This window comes from Lonchura striata, chromosome 2 (genome assembly GCF_046129695.1).
Source record: "Lonchura striata isolate bLonStr1 chromosome 2, bLonStr1.mat, whole genome shotgun sequence".
In the NCBI taxonomy this organism is placed as follows: Eukaryota; Metazoa; Chordata; class Aves; order Passeriformes; family Estrildidae; genus Lonchura; species Lonchura striata.
Genome location: NC_134604.1, coordinates 82,740,596 through 82,759,166, shown reverse-complemented (window position 1 = coordinate 82,759,166; position 18,571 = coordinate 82,740,596). Strand labels below are relative to the sequence as shown.

Below are 18,571 nucleotides of genomic sequence, written 5' to 3'. Positions count from 1 at the left end.
GAAATTCACCTAACATCAAATGTCTCACTGTAACACAGGCAGCTTATCAATTCTTTATTACCCATGGAGAGAAACAGGCACCTCTAGAAGGTGAATTGCCTGTCTCAGACTGACACCACTGAATATCTCGGTATTTATTTTCTTGTCTTGCCTATGGAGGCCTCTTACAATGACAAACTGAGAAGTAAATGTGCAGTTTTTACATGGATGAAGCTATAAGGGCTTCCTCTGCCCTCACAACACAGATCATCCCCCACTAATCACTGTAATTCTCCTTCAACTCTTTAATTTGTCTTTCTCTTAATGAACATGTACACCCTAATGCTGACACATAATCCATGCCCAGTAACAAGGAACTAAAATATTTTTTGTAATATTAATCTTTTTAAGATTTTTTTAATTGTTTATTTCTTATCTAACTCTTCCAAGTTAGAGTTCACAAGTCTTCATAACTCTTCCAAATCCTATAGAAAAAATCCCACCCACTATTTTTTTAAGATCTTGCAAAGCAAAACATAAATCAATCTTTATTTTTGCTAAATACTAGCAAAATATAATCCTACATTCCCCTGACATATCTTTACTTATGCTGGAAAGAAAATACACCTTAAAAGAAAAAAAAAAAAAAAAAAAAACAAAACAAAAAACCCTGACTTTATGAAACAAAAACTATATTAAGAAAATAATGACTTTACCTATTATCACATGCATGCCAAGTCTTGCCAAATGCTTCACAGTTTGGTAACCAATTCCTTTAGTGCCTCCAGTCACTATAGCAACCTTTCCATTTTGTGTAGGGAAAACTATATGAGAAAAAAGAAATAACACGAGGTTACAAGTTCATAATAGTAACACAGTTAACAAGTTAAGATGTATTTTAAAGAGTGTACGGTTAACAGACTGCTCAAACCAGGTCAGTAAACAATCTCAGGAGCAAACTGTATGGAAATAAAAACTATGGAACATCCACCATTATTTACTGCACTATAATTTTCCAGTGTTAACAGTTCACAAAAGACTGAGGTTGACGGCACGAAAGGCAAACAACCACTCAGAAGTTTTCTCATGTCTATTTGCATGCATTTCATCATCCTGCAGTCATCTGACCTTTAAAATTTCCACCATAACTTTGTTAATGAGCAAGGTGGTGGCAGTTACGTCAGCTCAGGGATGGCTTATTCTACGTGTACAGGGAAAAAATTCAATTAGCATTATGATACTCTGAAAATTTCTTGAATGACAAAAGACTGGGCTCTGCCAGTAACATGGAGGAAATATCTCAGTCAAAGGTGAGCCATCAAAAGTACACTAGCTGACCCAATTTCCCTGCATAACTGAGCACTTTCCCTTCTGAAATCACAAGGCCCTGAGCCCCAAAGAAAGGAGGAAGCAATTTGCTTGCATGAAAGCCCCCATCTGCTTTTCCCACCTACACCAGCTCTGTCCCACAGAAGCCAGCATCCCCAATACCTGCTGTCAGCCTCACTTTGCCCCCACTCCAACTGCTCCTTGACCCACACATGGCCTGGCAGGCAGGGAATGCTCCCAAACTCCCTCTGCTAGAGGGGTGGCTTAGACACATCCTGTGTCTCCTGCATCCCCAGGCAGCCCTTAGCCTGCCAAGTGAGCCAAGAAGCACTTGGGCTGGCCCTTGCAGAGCAGCTGCCATTCCAGCTACAAGCTCTCACAGTGGGTGCAGGTTGCACAGCACATGCCCCTAGCATGGAGGGAGTTCTGCAGCCAAAGCAGAGCAAAGGCATTATCATTGAACTGCTCGGGAAAGGCGTGAATTAGGTCTAATATCAACTACAGTTTTTTTGGGTGAAGAATGTTTCAAGTGAATGTTTCAATGTTTCATGTGGTCCTTAGATGACCAAGGTGAATTTCTGATTTGCTTTGGAGTTGAAGCTGGGAGGTTTTTGCACAAGAAAAATAGTATTGAATACTTCATTTTGCTGTGGTGCAGCATCCGTAGGCAATGCTATAGATAAAACATGTTAAAAAGATGCCAAGTTTCATGTATCAAAGCACTTTCTATTTTGATTTCTAGGTTTTTAGGGGATTTCTTTGTTGAACAACACCAACTCATATTTTACATAGTTATGAAACACAGGACTAGCACTGATACAAGCTCCTTTTTTCAGAGCAACTTCAAAAAGGATCCATATTTCATCTTTTCTGAAACACATAGTTCTTTCTATCACGATTCAACATGAACTTCTGCTGTCTTCAGGTAACAACTTGGCTCTTCCCATCCATGAAGAACAGGAATTGTTTGAAGTTCTTTGAAGTTTAACTCCAATTAAAGGGATATGCATGCACATAGGTATTCTGACATATATAATTCAAGCTAAATAAAACTTTCCCAGAAGCCTTCTTAAGGGGCTTCAATTTAGTTATAAGCAGCCCTGCAATTTCCACCAAAAATACTTCTAATCACAAATATTAAACAAAATGCCCACAGATCCAAATCTCATCAGGAGAAAATGTGTTCTTTTGGGCCTGAGTACTTTCCCTTCCTCTTCTGCTTCCCCATGCCTCCCTTGCTTCCTGGCCTCTCACCACATTGCTACCTGACATTTGGATTTCATTTGCTGCATACAGGTGCTGTCACTCATGTCCATTACTGAACCACTATACCTACCTATTGAATAAGAAGTGACATTTTCATGCAAAATTCACTTAGAAGAAAATTAATGAAAGAAAAAGAGAAAAAGAAGTCAGGACTGGGAAAGGGGCAATGACATGAAGTGAAAGTGGAAAGTCAGAAGAGCAAAGAGTTAACAGGTGATTCTTAGCAGAGATGTGATGAAGTGGTTCTTAGCAGAGAACACGATTTAAGAGATGAAAGAAGAGGTCCAGTCCTATCCTGTCCATGGTGCAAAGAAAAGGACAATTTTTTGGTCCTAATGGCCACTTAAGGGCTCCCCTGTAAAAATGCATTCTGTGCAATCCTATATTACAGAGAGGTTTAAAACAGGTCTGCTTGTAGCAACTAGCTCCAAGAACCTAAGAAAGCACACAGGGAGGGAGAAATGAGGGCTACAGACACACAGATAAGGGGTTATTATCTGTTTTATTTCCAGTAGGTACAGCTTCCACATAGCACGGTTTTGTATAGACACAACACTGCATGGCAAAACTTAGTCTATTCACTCACTTCAGTCAAAGTGGGAAATGCAAAGAGAAGATCTGAAATACACTGGGGAGGAGAGAGGGACAGGATAAAAACAAACTCCTCAATTAATTCTTAATTGTTATTAATTTTAAAAATATGTACCGTTTCCATCAAGTTAGATGTCTTAATGTAAAATGAATCTCCATTTAAATGATTCACAGCTAATATTTATTTCAACAAAAGTGGCCAAGATCAAATACAGGCTCTGTGTATATATATCCAGGGGCATCTCCAGTGAAAGGCAGTTTATTAGTGCCCTGCTCCCTACAGAACTCCAGCTTCATGTGGAATTTGCAGTACACCCAACTTTCAGTGTTAAAACACCACTTCAATGATGAAACTCAGTATGAAATTTTCAAAGCAGACCTGGGCTCAGCGTGGTTTTCAGCAGATACTAGTTTATTTTGTGTGAGAGGTTGAGCTGAGTGCAGCTGGAGCCTCACAGCCCCCCAGGCAGAGGCAGTGGAGCCCCACTGGCTTTGCAATGCCCATGAGGTTCCCTCTGGCACTCCTTGCAACTCCTTTAAACCACCCCAGTTCTCTCTCTCCCTCTGCTCCTGGTAAGGAGGTAGATACTGATCTCAAGTTCAGAGGAATAATGCCAGTAGTATCTCCGTGGGACATGAGAACAGTACAGCCCAGTGCTAATGAAATCCCCTGACCAAGCAGTAGCTGTTAATTTCCCTTTGTGTTCAAAGAAACCAGCCTGCAGTCCTTAGGTGGTTCTTTATCACACCAGCGGCTGAGAGAAGCTTCTCTCAAGCTGCAGGTTCTGCCTGTGTTCCAACGTATCAGGATGACATAAGCCTGTTTACCTTGCAAGTGGATAACCCTAAAACAGGAAAATAATGCAGATTTATTATGTCCTAAGATGAAGCTATTTAAAAATATTTTCCTTTTAAATATACTTGTCCTTAATCAGGAATAAATCCCAAGTACATAGATATCCTCACACAAATTCAATACTACAAAGAATGTAAGGCAATTCTGTAATTAAAAAAATACTAATTTTTCAAGGGACTCTAAAGCAGGGCTGTCAGGATGCCCCTGCAACTGCCAAAACCACAGAGAAATAAGACAGTCTGCAGACCCATATCAATGACCAGTTCCATAGCAATGGCCATTTCCTGCCAGCAAAATCGCAGCCCTGGAGCAGGGATGAGGGTCATTGAAGTAGCCAAATCAAAACAAAAGCATTAAACTTTTTCTTTTTTTTTTTTTTTTTTCAAAAAGACATCATGTGAACATGGACAATGCAAATCTCAGAAGAGCTTCCCTTGAGAATAGCTTGCTTTGGTATTCTGAAAACTTTACAGTACGTTGTGCTTGAGGCCAAGGGAAAAAAGAAGAAAAAAGTATTAAAGTTTATTTAAATCAAATTGCATCAAATTTTTACAAAGTTCCATCTCCTACCTTACTAATCCAGTATCTGCGTTGTGGCACATTATGTGTCATATGGATATTAAAATATAATTTCTTTCTATTAATTTCCTCATTATCATTCTTTTTAAGATCTTAAAGGCCAAGGGTAGAATTTAGATTGTCCAAATCAGTAACTTGCACTTATCAGGCAAGATTTGAGCACAGCTGAAGGCATCCAAAAAAGTTGGTCAGTGTCCACCTGTGAGGTGCCATGCTGGGACCTGCCTGCACCTTGCAAAGTGGCCACATAGTGCAGGAACTTTGGTGGTATTTGTGCTGAAGGGATCCCTACAGACAAATCTCAACAGTTTTTTGGGTTTTTTTAATTCCTCCTATAACTGAATAATTTACATGCAAATATTAGGCCTGAAGGTAACTGGCAGAAGCACAGATGGAAACAAAATAAAAAGAACTAACAATGAATATTTAATTCCATGACTGAATAACAAGATCCAAGTTTGGAGCCATTCCTGTATAGCAACACTGAGTGAGAAAAGAAGGCAAACTGTAATTTCCAGTCCTCATCTAACACCACAGGACAAGGCACGATCAAGTTCTTCTAGATGGATTAAAGAAATCATATAGCTCAGTGTACCACAGAATTATTGAGTAGTTTTCCTATTGCAAAATTTTCTGACTCTTTTTCTCTGATTTATACTGTGGTGATATTGAGATAATAGCCATTAAGCAGATGTAGAAAAATAATTAATTTTCCACCTGAGAGGCAATCAGTAAACTGCTGGGGAACCCATGCAGATTTTAGGAACAGCTTTTTTTGTGTGCCTTACAGAAACATCTCCGTAAAATTTTAGTTTGGCAGAAACCAGACAAACAGGGTCTGGATTCAAATGTCATTCCAGGACTATCCCAACAGGAGACAATTTAGGTACTCAAATCCTGACAGATAAGCTAGTCAAACTGTGTGTGCCTCAAGCGTGTCCTAAGCCTGCACAAATGATTTTTCTAATGCAAATTGTCTTCCAAATTTGCACGCCAAAACCTTTTCTGCTTCCAATCACTTTCCTAATGAACATCAATACGCAATCAAGATTGGAGGCCTTTAAGGCTGGAAAGCAGGTAGGTGGCAACCAGCCTGACTAGTCCTTCTGTGAAAAGGCATCCTGCTGGTTTCAGCAGCTGAGGCCATCGGGCCTTCTGCTGATGAACATGTGGCATGCACACATGAAGGTCCACAGGCACACGGCCAACGGGTCCAATGTACCTTGGATGTCTGGATGCATTGTGTAAGGGAGACTTATCTGTCCAGGGACAGCATTTGTCTCCAAACACAGCTGGAATTTTGCATCAGACAGGCGACAAGCCTCCCAGCTTTTGTTAAGAATCATGAGGAAATGGAGGTATCAGAGAGGCTGGCCCTGGAGTTACTCATGGGAAGAGAAAGGTGTTGAAGAACCAGAACAGCAGGAGAAACCAAACCATGGAAATGTGTCCTTTGCCCTACAAGCTCATAGGTATCTCAAGATGCTCTTAGTGGAACAGCAGGCTGTAAGGATTTCAGCAGCCAGGGGAAGACCTAATTTAATAAGGCTCCCACGCAGGCACTGACAGGGAATCTGACTGGTAACAACTGCTCACAAAAGCACAGCAAAAGCCCAGCACACATAAGTTTCTTGTTTAACCAATGTGCAAGACACACACAGAGCCTGAAATGCTGCATGCCAGTGAAACAGCAAACAGCAACTCACCAGTTCTAGAAGCTCACAGAAGTTCCATCCCTGTATTTCAGGGGAATGCACACTCAGCCTGTGCCCCATGAAGTGGACATTTCCACAACACAGCAGAGGTCCCACACAGCAGCAGAAATTTGTCTGGGCTGTCTGAACACGTGAGAACCCAACCAGTGTTGTAACTCCAGCCAAGGCACATCCAGAAAGCCTGGACAAATGGGCAAAGTGCAGCAAGGCAGCAAATGACACAAAAGGAGAGGAGCTGGCAGATATGCCTACTAGAGAAGCAGAGTGCTCAGCCAGCTAAGGAGATAACCTGTTTACTCACCCCTTCCTGACATTGTCAACACAGGAACAAGTGACATTTCTTCAGAGTTAGCAGCAAACATCTGCTGAGCCAGACTTATGTGGTTTTTTTAATCACCAATGAAAACAACTTTAAAAAAACAACCAAACTTAAGGCTGCTTAAATCTATAACATTTGTTTAGCTTTTCGATAAGCATGCCAGCTTGCTTACAGGGATGAAGTGATAAAATTTGCAGGCAAGATGACAACCCCTTCACAGCAGGCTGAGATACAAGCTCCCAAAATCCATTACAGGACTTGTTCCTAGATATCTCATTTAACACATGCAGAAGTCATACTGCAAATGAGCAGAACAGCTCATTTTCCTCTTGTTTTTTCAACTCATGAACACACTCTGGAGTATTAGAGAGCAACAGGTATTATTAGAGTCCAATATCACAAGTTTGGAGCATGAGTATCCACAGCAAGACCTAACTATGGTTAAAAAAAACCCCACATATTAGAAAATATATAATATTAACTGGTGCAATAATAAGATTAAAGTTATGATGCCAGCATTACAGTCCTGAAAGAAATATTTTTTACTAAAGAAAAATAACCATACCCTAAATAAGGCAGCTGTTCAGAGCAAGAGTTTTTTGCATTCAAAAATACAAGACTTGTCAAAAGACATCTCTCTAACAGTGGGAAGGGGAGTGGAAAGCTACACTAAAAATTTAATTTGCATGACACACCTATCTGCATTTCTTCTAGTGATTCTTGGAAAGACAGCATAAATGCAGATAAAGGGAGAAGCATGTGTGGAAAGCAGGGTGTGGAAGGGGAAGCAGAAGGAAGTGCTAGACTTTCAAATAATACACAGGAAGAAGTTTTTTGGTCAAGATGAGGTCATCTTCAAGAGCTAAATTCCCCTTTTCCCTCTCTTCACCTTCCCCCCACCTCTAGGTATTTAGGAGAAAGAGATGCAGCTCTAAGCAATTAAATACACCTCAATCATAAATCTCTGCATGGTGATATTGTCCTCAAAGCCAAAAAAGGACCCCACTGAGGACACTGGCACTGCTACTTACAGGTGCAAATCAACCATGGTTTGATGGGGTGAGTCAAGGCACTGATCCACAGACTGCTAGAAAAGTAAGTAACAGCTATTGCCAAAGTAATAAAAAAAAAATATTTCCTCTCCACTTGCACATGTATTTTCAATGCCCTGTTTTTCAGGACATATGACAGGTGTGTTTGCAAGTGAAGAAGTCCTGCCTGGTTACAAGAGCCAAAGGAAGATGCATTTTCATACATCTTTCTACTGGAGCCTGAGTGCTTTTGCTTTATTTGTCTAATAGGATGTTCAGCACTGTTAGTCTTGGACTCTGTGATGCTGCTAGACTTGGCAGAAAGGCTGAATGGAGAAAAAGATAGTTGGAGTTTTCAAAAATTATATAGATGGTAATTTTCCAAACTGATTTATGCTGTCTTCACTCTGTGTGTGAAGAACATCTTCCTCCAGGAAACCTTATGCATCAGGATCATTGATCATACACACCAAAAAAGCTGGATGTTGCCACCTCTTCCCCAAGAAAGAGGAGGATGAGAATGGAGAAAACCAAAGAGGACTTTTAATTTGGGAATTTGTCTTGACATTTCAGAATTGTCTTTCTCTCAGACAATGGGAAATAAGGCTGCATTGAAAAACGGTTTGGTGAAGCATATATATGAGCTTTTTTCAATACAAGTTCAGGCTGATTTTGACAGAGATATTAGGAAATTTGATCCTAACAAATATGGAGCTGCCCTAAGGTAAAAGAAAGCAAAAGCAGATGAGAGGGTGCAGTTCCCAAGTCCTGAATCTCACTTCTGGCCATGTTTGTCATTCCTGAGTACTTTGTTCCTTTTGCCAAAATTAATCTGAAGATAAGATATTTGAATTTTATATTTTTTATGAGTGCCAAATAGATAGATTGAATGCACCATTATACAAATCAGTTATATGGAAAATACCACACTGCAGCATTAAAATCTGCTAAAAATTAATCAGGAATTCAAGTTTGCCCACAACCCGCTCTTGGGAGTAAAGTTCCCAACCAAATGTGTAGAAAAGGAGAGCATTTGATCCCTGGGAGGGGCATAGAGTGATAGAGAAAGAATCAAGAGATGGAAAAGTTGCCTTACAAGTACAAATTATATTAGTGAAATTATGACTCTGCAAGTTTCTAACAGACATCAAGCAACTCTTGCCATCACACACTAGTTCTTATCTTACACTTTCTTGCTATTCCTGGCTTAAGCCAGTGTTTGTTTGTTCATTTTTCTGGAGAAACACTAGTCTTAAGAATTATTTCAGATAAAGGTTGATAGTACGTTTGACAAACTTGTGCAAAAATATCTGGCACCTGACTACCCACTGACGTTACCCCACACATGGCATGTTTTGCTTCACTGTGCAATCATTTTGTGTTGGGATAGATGCCAGCTGGGGACTTGGATGAGGCCATGAAACACTGCCTTGGCTTGGGAGGGAGGGCTCTGCTGCCATGAGGCTGGACTGGAGAGGTGTGCGGGTAGCACTGTCACTAACAAGGCATGGCACTAACTCAGCTCAATGACAGTGATCCAGATGTGAGCAGCCTCAGCCTCAGTCATAAAAGGCAATTCACAAAAATATAACCTTGGGTTTTCTGAAATAAGTGCAGAATGGTTGTTGCAATAATATGAAGAAATCTCACTAATTCCTTTCACTGCATTGCACAAACACAGTCTGCATATGAAAGATTACTGGATTTGTTAGAAATATCATGAGAAGAAACATGATGCTAGCTAGCTCCAATAAAAAATTAATCCTCCCTACCTATGCATATATTTAAAGGCTCCATTTACCCATATCATTTTTTACATGGGAAAATACTATCACAAGTATAGAAAAGGAGATTTTTCCATTTGTATTCTCTGCTCTGCTTATCTTCCATTCCTTTTATATATTTACCTATTAAGTCTACTCTTTGGCTTTCTTCTCTTTCACTCCAGTCACACTAAAGATAGGGAAGTTATATACAGGTGTATCTTTAAATCAAGACGAAGCTTCTGATTATCTTTTGAACAGATTTACTGATGCTTATTCCCATACTCCCTCCCTCTGGGCAACTGTAATTCTGCAATACCTTGGGCAATGTCATTTTATGTAAAACTTCCCAATGCTTTTCAAGTCATGTCACCATGTAATTATACTTTTTTCCTCTTGTGAAATGAGAGATGAAAAAGAGAAGCTTATCCTAGGATATTTAAATAGGGGCAATGGAAATAGCTCTGCATAGTCTAGTAGCTGCAGAATGCATTTTCCCATCCTGCAAAAGTTTGAGGCATTAGAATTATTTTTTCATTCTCTACCAGGAACTGAAGATTGTCTAGGCTCCACGATTTCCCGAACAGCTGCATCTGACAAGGCTTTACATCCCTCAGGATGTAGGAAACTATTTCAAGTCCTTGCTCTCAGACATACCCCCGAGCATACAAAAACCTTCCCAAGTGCAACTCCCTATTTCCAAGTGCTATTTCCCTACAGTGAAAGTTTCATTGTAAACAAACATTTGACATTTAAAGACACTTTTCCTGCTCACTGAAGTCCAAAATAAATGTAGATTTCTCCAAATCATGTTCAGAAATCCAGTGAAGAAGCCATAAATGAAATTAACCCAAGAAACCAAAATGAAATGTGAGTAATCTCAGAAAATGTCTTCCCTAGGAAAGACCACATCCCATATATCTCAAAAAACTTGACAGTTATCTGCATGAAATGTGGCACAGAATTCTTAAGGTTTTAAAATTTCATGTCTAACTATGAAAAATTAGCATTTGGGTTACAGTATTGACCAAAAACCAGGGTAATGGCAGTGAGTTTGAAATGCTGAAGAAAATATGAACCAGCAAAGCATGATGCTGCTGTCACACCATTACAGACTGAGTAAATGTCATAACTGACTGCAAAGCAGAAACCTCATATCAGAAAACTGTAAATGATGGTTATTTCACAGAGTAAAGAAAAGGAAAAAAAAAAAAAAAGAAAAGTAAAAGGAAAAAGGAAATTGGAGGAGAAGGAGGAGAAAGAGAAGAGTAGAAAAAGAAGAAGAAAAGCACAGCTAATATTCTTGATTTGATCCCAAATACTGTAGAAATAAACCTAAGCAGGCAAGTCCCCACACCTTGCATGGAAGAAAGATTCCATCATAAACCTTCAAGTCTGGGGAACATTTTAAGTGCCCAAAACTCAGAAAATGTGGAAAGTCAGATATTCAGCTTCTGCTGAAACTCAGCACTCCTAGAGAAACTGGCTGCTCATGACTCAGACAGACATACTGCTTGCTATGTAAAATCCTGGCTGGATGGCCATGGAGAGAGTGTGGTGGTGAATGGAGCCGGTAGGTAACAAGTGAGGTTCCTCAGGGCTCAGGATTGGCATCAGCCCTGTTTAACATCTTTATCAATGGTCCAGATGAAGTGATCGAGTGCACCTTCAGCCAGTTTTCAGATGACACCAAGTTGGGCAGGAGTGTCAAACTGATGGAGGGCAGAAAGGCTCTACATAGTGAGAGCTTGACCAGCTGGACTGATGGGGATTGAAAGGGTACGAGATTCAAAAAGGCCAGCTTCTAGATCCCGAGTTTGGATCACAACAACCCCATGCAGTGCTACAGGCTAGGGTTAGAGCGGCTGGAATGCTGCCCAGTGGAAAAAGACCTTGTGCTTCTGGCTGACAGCATCTGAACATGAGCCAATGTGTGTCCAGCCGGCCAAGAAGGCCCATGAGCATCCTGGCCTGTATCAGCAATAGTGTGGCCAGCAGCACCATTGTCCCCCTGTGCTCAGCACTGAGGAGGCCACACCTCGAATCCTGGTTTGGTTCTGAGCCCCTCATGACAAGCATGTCCAGGTAAGGGCAATGAAGCTGGTGAAGAGTCTGGAGCACAAGTTGGATGTTGAGCAGCTGAGGGGGCTGGGGGTGCTTATCCTGGGGGAAAGGAGGCTCAGGGGTGACCTTATTGCTTTCTATAACTACCTGAAAGCAAGGAGAGGGTATATCTTATCTATGTTTTAGCAAGGAGAGGGTATATCTTTTCTCCCATGTAATAAGTGACAAGAGGAAATGGCCTTAAGCTGTGCCACAGGAGGTTTAGATCTGATACTAGGAAAAAATTTCTTCCCTGAAAGGGTTATCAAACATTTGAACAGACTGTCCAGGGTGGTGGTTGAGTCACCACCCCTGCAGGTATTTAAACAACATGTAGATGTGGCACTTAGGGACATGGTTTGGTCACAGACTTGGCAGAGTGGGTTAAATGTTGTGGAATTTTCCAGCCTAAACGATTTGATGATTGTATGATTCATCAGCACTTTCATATGCAGAAACTGAAGAAAAGAGTGATCTTGTTACTTATGATCAAACTGGAAAGACTGATCTACTTATGGCCAAACTGGAAATCCAAACCAAAAGCAAAATATTGCCACCTGCATTTTAGCATCTCATCAGAAGAATTAAAAAGACAACAGAAACCAATTTATAATTTGCATTATGATCTATACCTTTCAAAAGACAAAATATTTTAATTTTTATTTTCAAGACAGTATTGACTGTATCATCGTATTCCTAGGTAGTACAGGATATATTGTATCAGAATACCCAATATCATCTTTACAGCTTCTACTTCTACTGCTTGTGAATTCCAACATCTCTTATTCTGACCACATGCTATTAAAAGATTGAATTAATCATTCCATCTTGCTCGCAGCACAGATGGAGAGATACAGTTGGGCAACCAATACATTGGGAAAGTCAATTCTTTAAATATTTTCTTACTATATTATATTATATTATATTCTGGGAATGTGAGGGGTGTATGTGTGTGAAGGAAAAAAACATTGGAAAGATCATTAAGCATAGTTTAAACTGCATCTCCTCCCTTCCCAGAGACAGAGAATGTAATTTCCATATCGTAATCAAGATTAAGAGCATCCAGCTGAAGGTCACATTCTGATCTGCCTCTTCCAGCCAACAAGAATGCTCTGCCGCCACTTAAACAGTCTCCTCTGCTTCCCACGGCTTCAGGGTGGCAGTATTTCCATCAAATAAGTAAGCAGAAGTCACGAGTTGGTATACAGAATTTAAAAGGTAATTGAAAGTTTCTGGAGTAGTTCACTTCAAAACACTGCAATCACTTGTGAACTGAAGTGCTTGTTATCATATACAAAGCTCCAGTAATTAGAATCAGGAAGAGAGGTACAAGGTGATTAGAGAATATTGGGGAAAATCTAGTTAACAGGAAACATAGCACATAAACCAATCAGTATTAAAAATTTCCCTGAGATATCTGCAATTTCTTAAAATACAAAATGCTAAAAAGCACATTTCCATATTATTAAAAATTTTTGAAGCCAATCAGAAGCCATTACAGCATTGACACTAATGTGAGATTAAACACATGCTACTGACTTAATAAAAACACGGAAAATAGTCTCAACAACCTTTCCTCTCCCTCTCTGCCCTGCTTCCACATCCTTCAAACCTACCCCTGGCCAGCACATTTATGTCTTCGTCTGGCTGGCACCTGGTGAAGAGCTGGGGCAGGGGCAGCAGCTGTCTGTGGATTGTCACTCCTAGAGGTGCCTCTTGGTGTACAGCCCAAAGCAGTGGCCCCAGGGAGAGCAGAGCTCATGTGGCCTGTCTGGGGGCAGAGCAAGCCAGTGAGGGGACACTCAGAGCTGCACAGCCCCAGAGGTGCTGCCTCCGCAGGGCAGTGCCCGAGCTTTTTGTCCTAGCTGCACCAGGCTGCCCAACCTCTGCTGCCACCCTCCCAGGCCACCACCCAACCTCCAGCAGGTGAAATCCCTGATGGAACTTTGTGGGGTTTTTAGTTTATATATTTTTAAGATAGTTTTACTGAAGCCCCCTGAGCCTCTGGATGGAGCTCAATTTTGTACTCAAAACTACTTAAAAATCAGGTCTAACTTGGAATGACAAAGTACAAAGAGCATGCACATATTTTGTCTTCAAGACAGCTACAACATTTGTGTTCCAAATATGGAATTTCATTCATTTTTCTCTTCTTTGATAATACAAGCAGCTCAGGGGTTTCAAATGGAGTATGAATCTGCAAATACAGAAAAGTCTAGACTATACTACATCTGAAATTTCCTAATTGTCTCATAACAGTCCTTTACTAAGAAAAAACTCATTTGTTTTCAAAATCCTTTTTTTCAACACATCTTGGAGTGATCTCACACTCATGGATTTTCTTTCTATTTTCATCTTTCTTGTTCCTCATAAAATATGCACTGAACTTTTCACAGGAAAACAACTACTTTGCAATAAAGACAGCTAACTGTTTTGATTTTTTTTAATTAATGTTTTTATTCTTCAGTGAAAAACTTAATTTTGAATGAAATTTTATAGCCAATTAATCTACTGCAGATTCATGACATTTAGGGAATTCGTTAACTTAGAAGAACAGCTATTGTGCATGCTCTATAATTGCTCTTCATCAAAATTGTCAAAGATTTTTAATATGCAGTTACCACACAGATTAAAAGCTGTTAAGGTATGTTTCCATTTAAGCGGCCATCATTCCACAGTGTCATTACCTGCTATTAATATTTCAATTAGAAAGCATCACATGCTCCTTTGAAGAAGTGTGCAACTACTCACAATACAAGTCTCATTATTGATAATGCTCCAGGAGTATGACACAAACATCCTATTTTTGTTCCTACATTTAATTATCTTCTATAAATATCTTGTCAAAATTTTAAGGGATTAGCTCCTTTCATATAGAAATATGCATTTGTGTTGACGAACATCTTCTAACCATTCTGCTTCTAAGAAGGGAATTATGCTGGCCCTTCTGCAGAGCCACTTTATAACCTCACTCTTCAACCAGGTGTTGAAACATGCAGATATATCATAGTGCACCCTGTCAGCCCTTCTCAGGACTTCAGCCAAAACTACCAGCACTTTTCAGGCATCACTGGTAGCATAAACAGGCTTCACGCCTGAATTTTTTTTTTTTACACCTGACCAGAGGATTTAGCTCAAATGTTATGGCTCTGCAACAGCTAATTTGGTGTGCAATATTTTTCAAGACATGACTCCTTTCTCTTTTCTGAGAATAAACAAACCGAAAACACTTTCTTTACTATAACAGATCTTATAGTCCTATTTCATCATGCCAAGCTGATCATCAGTTTCCAGTAAAGCTGATATCTGGAACTACTTCTCAAAGGTAGGTCTAACCAGGTAACAGTGACAGGACCAAATAAAATGGCCTCACATTTTGCCAGGGGAGGCTTAAATTACATATTAGGAACAGTTTCTTCACTGAAATAGTGAAGGCACTGGAAGAGGATGTCCAGCCAATTGTTCAAAATACATGGAGATGTGGCACTTAGAGACATGGTTTGCTGGTAAACATGGCGGTGCTGGGTTTATGTTTGGACTTGATGATCTTGTAGGTCTCTTCCAACCTAAATGACCCTATGACGTTAAGCCAATAGACAGCACTTTTGTTCCACCTCACACTCAACAGCAAAAAAGTTATAGCTGTGTTTAACTTCTGCTGGGTGCTAAATAATTAAAATAATTTGAATGAAGTTTTCTTTTTAAGAAGCATAAAGGAACGTAGCAATGTAAACATATCAAGGGGAGGGGAAAAAAAAAGAACTTGATGAATAAAAGCCTAAGAGCTTGCACTGGCTTGTTTGGCAGATCTTTGCTGTTTCCAATACTTTTGTGTCTAGGCCTTTTTCCATAAATATGCAAGGCATTTGAAACACATGCGTTACACTGTGCACTGACTTTTAGGTGACTTGAAGGATATGACCCTAAAATGCAATTTCTATGCCAGACTCCGGCTGTACATTTCCATCTCCCCTGTTGTAAACAGCCAGCCCACTCACACTCAGTTCTCTGGTGGGGCCTTGCCACCAGTTAGCACCTCTCCCAGAAAAAAAATCCTGGCGATATAGAAGGTAAAAGGAGAACAGTTTCTTGCAAGAAGAGAATAGTGAGCCCCTGCCAACTCTGAAAGCTGCACCAGCAGCTTCTGTAGCCCTTACATCAGCATTTCTTTTGTTATTGCACTTGAAGCTTTGCAAGTATCCACACAGAAAGTCCAGCAATGCTGAAGGTCACACCACCTTCATTTCAGCCATAGTACTACCACCCTCCCAAGGTATGCTAAGACATCGGGCCAACATATCTGTGTCCTCATGCAGTCTGTGGCCAGTGCTCCTGTCTCAGCAAAGCCCAAACTCTGCTTCAGGCAGTTAGGAGCATTCCCTGTTTAGCTTGGGGAAATAAAAAACATTATCTTAGTGAATAAACTGTTCTGCAAATGCTGCCCTGCTAATCTTTGTGGTAACTTTACAGGGGAGTGCTTTGCCCAGCAAGGAGTACACCACCACAGCCAACTCCCTGAAGGTTTATCCTGGAGGAGAGAAGAGTTCAAGTTAAAAAACAATAGTTGCAGTCAAACGTGAGGCACATGGGAACACTGTCAGAACAAAGAGGGACATCCAGAACAACTCACCAGGATGACATCACCTACACTCCTTCGACAGCAGTGACATTTCTCTAGGGAGCACAGCGCTTTGGCAGCCCTTTATTTACTCAGTCCTTTTTGTAGTTAAACATGCCAGAGACTGGGCAGAAAAGACTCAGCATCTCCCCCTCCAAGCAGCCATGTGCTAGCACCTACTAAGCACTACTAATGGCAGCATTTGCAGATCCTGACACTTGCTTCTGAGTCAAGTTAAGTTGCTCTTCAAATATCTGTATCATATAATTAGGAAATACAGCATCATCAAGAGAACATGGGTTTTGCATTTCTTGACCTTTTTCCCACTAATTTTAAAATTATACACTGTGAAATGCAGCAATTCCAGCTAAGAATGCACAAGACTGGCATACATAGGTAGTGGTCTTAATTAAAGTGAGAACACTCCAGCCAGCAGACTAGGTGATATCTGCATTCACCTGAATGACTTTATTCATTAACAAGATGTTATTTTGGAAAAATATGTCCAAGTCCTTGTACCTCAGCTATAAGAACAGTTTCATAGCACAAATGTCCCATTTCCAGTTAGTTGTCTAGTTAGTTCTAGGTTATATCCAATTGCCAGAAAGACAAGTTATTGCTCTGCAGGCACTCTGTTCACTGGGATATATACAATAAAAAAATTACAAGCTTCATCATTGATTCAGTCCTGGTCTGCAGAAAGTATAGTGCCAGTAACGTTTTGTTTATGAAGTCCTTTCATTCTGTGTAATTCTTAGACTTGCAGATTTCATAAGCCATTTGCAATGGTACCACTAAACTTTTTTTAAAGAATGAGGTCTGACTCCAAGTCCTCTAATTTCCTTAGTTGGGACTGGTTGACATGCTTGTTAAAAATACTGTTATACAGAACTACATATTTCTGTTTTAAAAATACGTTTCTAGAACAGAGTACACCTTGTGGGTTGGCTTTGTAAGAACATGGCCTTGGAGCCCTAATCAGCAGTTTTGGCTAACAAATGGCTAACATGGAGCAACACCTGCCTCCCACTACAGCACATTGCACCTGGGCAGCCAGAGCTGGCAATCAAACCCTTGCCCACAGCATAGCAGATTAAAAGCTTAATCAAATTCATTGAACAGTCATAAGATTCATTAACTTCAGTTTCTCTGGTTTGTACAGAAGAGAAACACCATCATGAGATGCGAGGTCAGGAGGTGGCAGGGCTTTGCTTTGATCTGGTGTGACTTTGTTTCCTTATGCCAGTGAAGTTCATGCCAGAGGGTAACTTGGTGTGGAGTTTGCCAGGTGTTTAGTTACATCAACCATGCTACCAGTGTTATCAGTGTGTCAACAAGTAGAAAAAGAAAGGTTTTAACTGTTCCCTCAAACTCCTCCTTCAGAAACAAGTTCAGTGAATTGTTTTGGTCCAACTTTCCTTTTTTTCTTTACCTCTCCAGGATAATTTAAAATATTGAGCAATGTTAGCAATCAAGGTTAGACATTCCCCCAGACAGCAAAATGTCCATGACCCAGAAAGTACACTCTGAGAGAAAAGAGGCACACAACAAAAAGCAGAAATGTATTAGAGCCAAGCACTCTAACTCAGCTATACACAACTCAGAAGATATTTCGGGTAGGATGAAGGATGTAATTTTCGTGCCCAATTAATGTTCTGTGAAGTATCAAAGCTCTCCTAGCAGAGCACAGATATGATTAAATGAAAACAAACTACATTATATTATTACAAAACTATGTCACTTTGTTTTTTCTTAAAAGCAATCCTGATGTGAAACAAAACTTCCTTGGTTTTTTGGTTATCTGCTTTGGGAACTGCAGATCTCAAATATTTTCTTTCCTTGATGGCAATATGCCCATTTGAATCTTGTTTTATTCCACATCTGCAGCTTTAATGCAGTAATTCATACAGTATGACAAAGCCACAAACCCAAAATCACTGTCTGTAATGACATCTGTAATTTAGAAACTTTGAGGATAGAAAACTTGAAACTGGCAGGCGACAGTTTCTGCAAAGAGAGGACTGCGTATGTGTGTGGATATACAACATTTTTTACTCTTAACTGCACAAATTTTGATCATTGCTCTGTCTGTAAGGCAAGGCATACATAATCTTAGTGACATGGGTATTGAAGTATTTCCTAAAAATGCATTTGTTCAATGTATTAAAAGTTTTACCACAGCTGAGTTGTATCAAGAATCACACATCGGTACCCATGGAACTTCAACAGTACTCCAGCACTGTGCAAGGGAGCTCCAAGTAAAGCATCTGTGGTGGGACAGTACCTACATTATCTAATAAAACTAACTTATTACTTAGCTACTACAAAAATATCTCTAAATATAACATCATGGGGTCCACTACTTCCACCTGCCTTTCAGCCATGCAAAGTGTTCGCAGGCTGCTTCAGCACTCACATCTAA

The 18,571-nt window shown here is 40.1% G+C and overlaps 1 protein-coding gene across 1 annotated transcript in view; it reads right to left on the bottom strand.

Moving 5' to 3' along the window:
• DHRSX (dehydrogenase/reductase X-linked) overlaps positions 1 to 18,571 on the bottom strand; it is a 160,645-nt gene that overhangs the window by 123,720 nt on the left and 18,354 nt on the right. Inside the window, exon 2 of the mRNA XM_021546634.3 lies at positions 696 to 803. Coding sequence (XP_021402309.1) covers positions 696 to 803 — 108 coding nt within the window. The remainder of the gene's footprint in view (positions 1 to 695; positions 804 to 18,571) is intronic.